General features: G+C 40.6%; 1 protein-coding gene across 1 annotated transcript; it reads right to left on the bottom strand.

Moving 5' to 3' along the window:
• Positions 1-455: 455 nt before the first annotated feature.
• Positions 456-2,183, bottom strand: LOC110104795 (cytochrome P450 86A1). Its single transcript, XM_020834045.2, has one exon. It carries the CDS (start codon positions 2,152-2,154, stop codon positions 589-591), a length of 1,566 nt encoding a protein of 521 aa, XP_020689704.2. The 5' UTR covers positions 2,155-2,183; the 3' UTR covers positions 456-588.
• Positions 2,184-3,384: the final 1,201 nt, after the last annotated feature.

Raw genomic sequence — 3,384 nt, 5'->3', positions numbered from 1 at the left:
TTTTGTAATGCATTATACATAATTAAATTATTAGGGTGATAGGGAATTAACCAGTTTTTAGACTAATTAAAATTCATGATTATCAATAATATTTATTTGTTTTAATTGTGGTAATTAAGTTTAGAATAATTAATCAGCTCAAAATTTATAAGAGTAATGCATATTTAATTATTTACTTATGCTAAATTGGGTTTAGTTAGAGTATTTATTAAAAATTCAATTCTTCTTTTTAATTGTAGAATATTAAATCATAAAAATTGGGATCAAAAGCTAGTAGAAATTTTGAAGATAATCAATATATATATATATATATATATATATATATTTTTAATGCTCCCTTTATATATATAATATGAACATATATAACATGTAACTATAATATAATTCGTTTCCTTTGCATCATTTATATAGAAATTAAGAATGAATGCGTATAACAAATTCAAACGGCAACTGAAAAAAACATGAAAAAAACCTAAAGAGCTAATTGAACGACACTCAAACAGAAATCACAAACGAAGTAGAACAATAGTACGTAGTAGTACTCATCATAGTACGTAGCTTATTTAAGAGCGTTTGAAGCTGCCTTCATTAGCTGATGTCTTCTTTGAGGTTCCTTGGCAGCACATGCACGAGCAGTCCGTTCTTCATGAAGAGTGTTAGAGACATCTTCTGCTGCACACGATGCCCGGCCATTGGCTCAAGGCGGTGGCGCAGCAGCACGGCGGACGCGATCGTCTTCATCTGGAGATAAGCCAAGTCCTTTCCCAAACACGTCCTCGGACCGGCGTTGAAAGCCACGAATCGGTACTTGTCCATACTTGGCTCAAACTGTAAGCTGCGGCCGCCGTCAGACGTCGTCAGCCAACGTTCCGGCTTGAATTCCAAGCAATCTTTCCCCCATATTGCCTCCATTCTACCAGTCGAGTAGATTGAGTACGTAATCGTTGAGCCTGCCTTCACCACTGTCCCATCCGGGAGCACGTCGTCGGCCACAACGTACTTTGAATCCTCTGGAACAGATGGGTAAAGCCGCAGAGTCTCTGCCAGTGCCGCCTTTAGATACACGAGTCGTTCGAGCTCATCGAATTCCAGAGGATCCTCCACCCACTTGCTTGCATCTGGTCCTCGGGTTTCCCTCAGAACCGACGCTATCTCCGCCAACACCTTCTTCTCGATATCCCGTCTCTGCATTAGCGTCCAGAAGAACCAGCTGAGCGCGACAGAGGACGTGTCTCTCCCGGCCAAAACAAAATTAAGGGCGATCCATTGCAGGACGGAGAGAGGAAACGCATTGCCGTTTCCATCTTTCTTTTTCATAAACCTTGAAAGCAAGTCATCGGATGGGTTGTCCGTTCGAACATGAATGGCCTCCGTCATGTATCGGTCGACCACTTTCAGGCTTTGACGGAGGTTGCGCTCGCTGCCGAGACCCAGAACTTTCTTGATACGCCAGAAAACGCCGGGGAAGAGGAGGCGTTGGAGCGTGGCCTCCGTGGCCGTGTCAAAAGCTCGGGCGAAGGGATTGTCGGGAAGGTCAGGGGAGAGCGTTTCGGGGTCCTTTCCGAAGGTGAGTCCACATATGTTGTCGAAAGTGAGGCGGAGGAGAAGATCTTGCAGGTCCACTGTCGTTGATGCATTCGAGTGGTCGGCAAGAATGCGCCATAAGCGGGTCTTGATGGACCTGTTGGCCCAACGGGCCATGGCTTGGCGGAGCGTGCGGGTCGTGAACTCCAGTGCGGCGGTCTTCCGCTGGAGAAGCCATGTATCACCGTCGGAGTTAAAGATGCCTAGCCCCAGCAGATCGTGGAAGGCCGATTGCCAAATCGGACCTTTTGGATAGTTATCGAAGCGGGTGCGGAGAACATGCTCCATGTTGCGCGGATTGGCGGTGACGGTGACAAGCCCCTGGCGTACGAAGGGTAGTGGAAGTACGCTGGTTTGGTATGTCGCCGCAGAGCCGGTGGATCGAAGGTTTTCTGCGATCCAATCGTGAATCCTGCTGCGATTAGAGATTAGCCCAGGCAGGCTGCCGACGAAAGGCCACACCTTGGGACCAGTAAGTCTCCTGCTCAGCAGCCAAAACCATGCCATGTATGTGAGCGCCAGCACAACCAAGAGCGCCGCCGCCACTCGGCCCACCATTTCCATCTCCATGATTTTCTTCTTAATAATCCGCGGCTGAAGGGAAGGAAAGTTGGCTGCTTTGGGATATTTCGTTTTGCATGGATTGGCCTTCTATTTATACTGCTCGTCCACGTTTACAATGCAGACAGAAGCTTGGTGACCGTTGTGGATTAGCCAAATTGAAAAGCTTAGTAGCTGTATTATCGATTAATACGCACAAGAATGCTGTGAGTTGTCGGCAGGATTTTGTTTTGGGATAACTTGTATATATTTTTACTGTTTTTTAATGTAAATATATACTTTTTAATTTCTTGTTTTTGACAAAAAAAATAAAAAAAAATTCGAGTTGGTCTGATGCATTGCATTTTTTATGGCAAGCAGTGCACTCTAATTAATTTCGAGAAAATATAATGAGTACAACTGTTTAGAAAGTTCAGAAAATTTTGGATTTATTTTAAATTTATTGAATTTCTTTTGAAATTAAAATAGTAATTAATAAATTAAAGAGCGACAGTTTTAGTTACCTAAAAGGATAGGTGAAAGCCAAAGGGATGGCCCGTTAACAAACCTTTCTTCAGAGTGAGAGAAAGTGTAAGAGCTATTTCTCTGCTTTGGTCTTCGGAGGTTCACCTGCTGGAGAAAATGGTTAACGTCGCTTAATTATTTATTTAATTTATGATTAACAGCACTTTATTGCTGGATTAAAATAAAAGGCACGCATGCAATTAATAAGGTGAAATCTATGAAATCAATAATATCAGCTAAAAAATTAGACGATAATATTTATTTCAGAATATGATATTAATGAGTTCTAAAATTTTCAACTCATTTAATTTAAGATTTGTGTAATAACAAAGTTGATCGATTATTCTTATATATATTCACTCTTCTCAAAATAATTGTATTCATAAGGTTTCAATCTCCCTTCCAAATGTTTGTGTTGTTCGAATGTGGAGAATATTGATCATCTTTTTGTGAATGGTATTATTGCCCATAAAGTGTGGTATTATTTCAGTAATCTTGCCAATAAAATTTTTGTTTCCCAACATAATAATATTTTTTCTATTTTAGAGAGTTGGGTGCATGCTTCTAAAGATCATATTCTTAATCTGATCTCTATTCTTATTTTTTGTTATATTTGGAAAGCTAAAAACGATGCTAAGCAGCAATGATATCAATATGGATGCTTCCCAAATTATTTCAAATGTAAGACATAAAATTTTGCAATTCTATTCATACAACTTAATTTCTATTATGAAT

The sequence above is a fragment of the Dendrobium catenatum genome, unplaced genomic scaffold (genome assembly GCF_001605985.2).
Source record: "Dendrobium catenatum unplaced genomic scaffold, ASM160598v2 fragScaff_scaffold_231, whole genome shotgun sequence".
NCBI lineage: Eukaryota > Viridiplantae > Streptophyta > Magnoliopsida > Asparagales > Orchidaceae > Dendrobium > Dendrobium catenatum.
The sequence above is the reverse complement of the archived record's forward strand: the minus strand, read 5'-3'. Positions and strand labels throughout refer to the sequence as shown.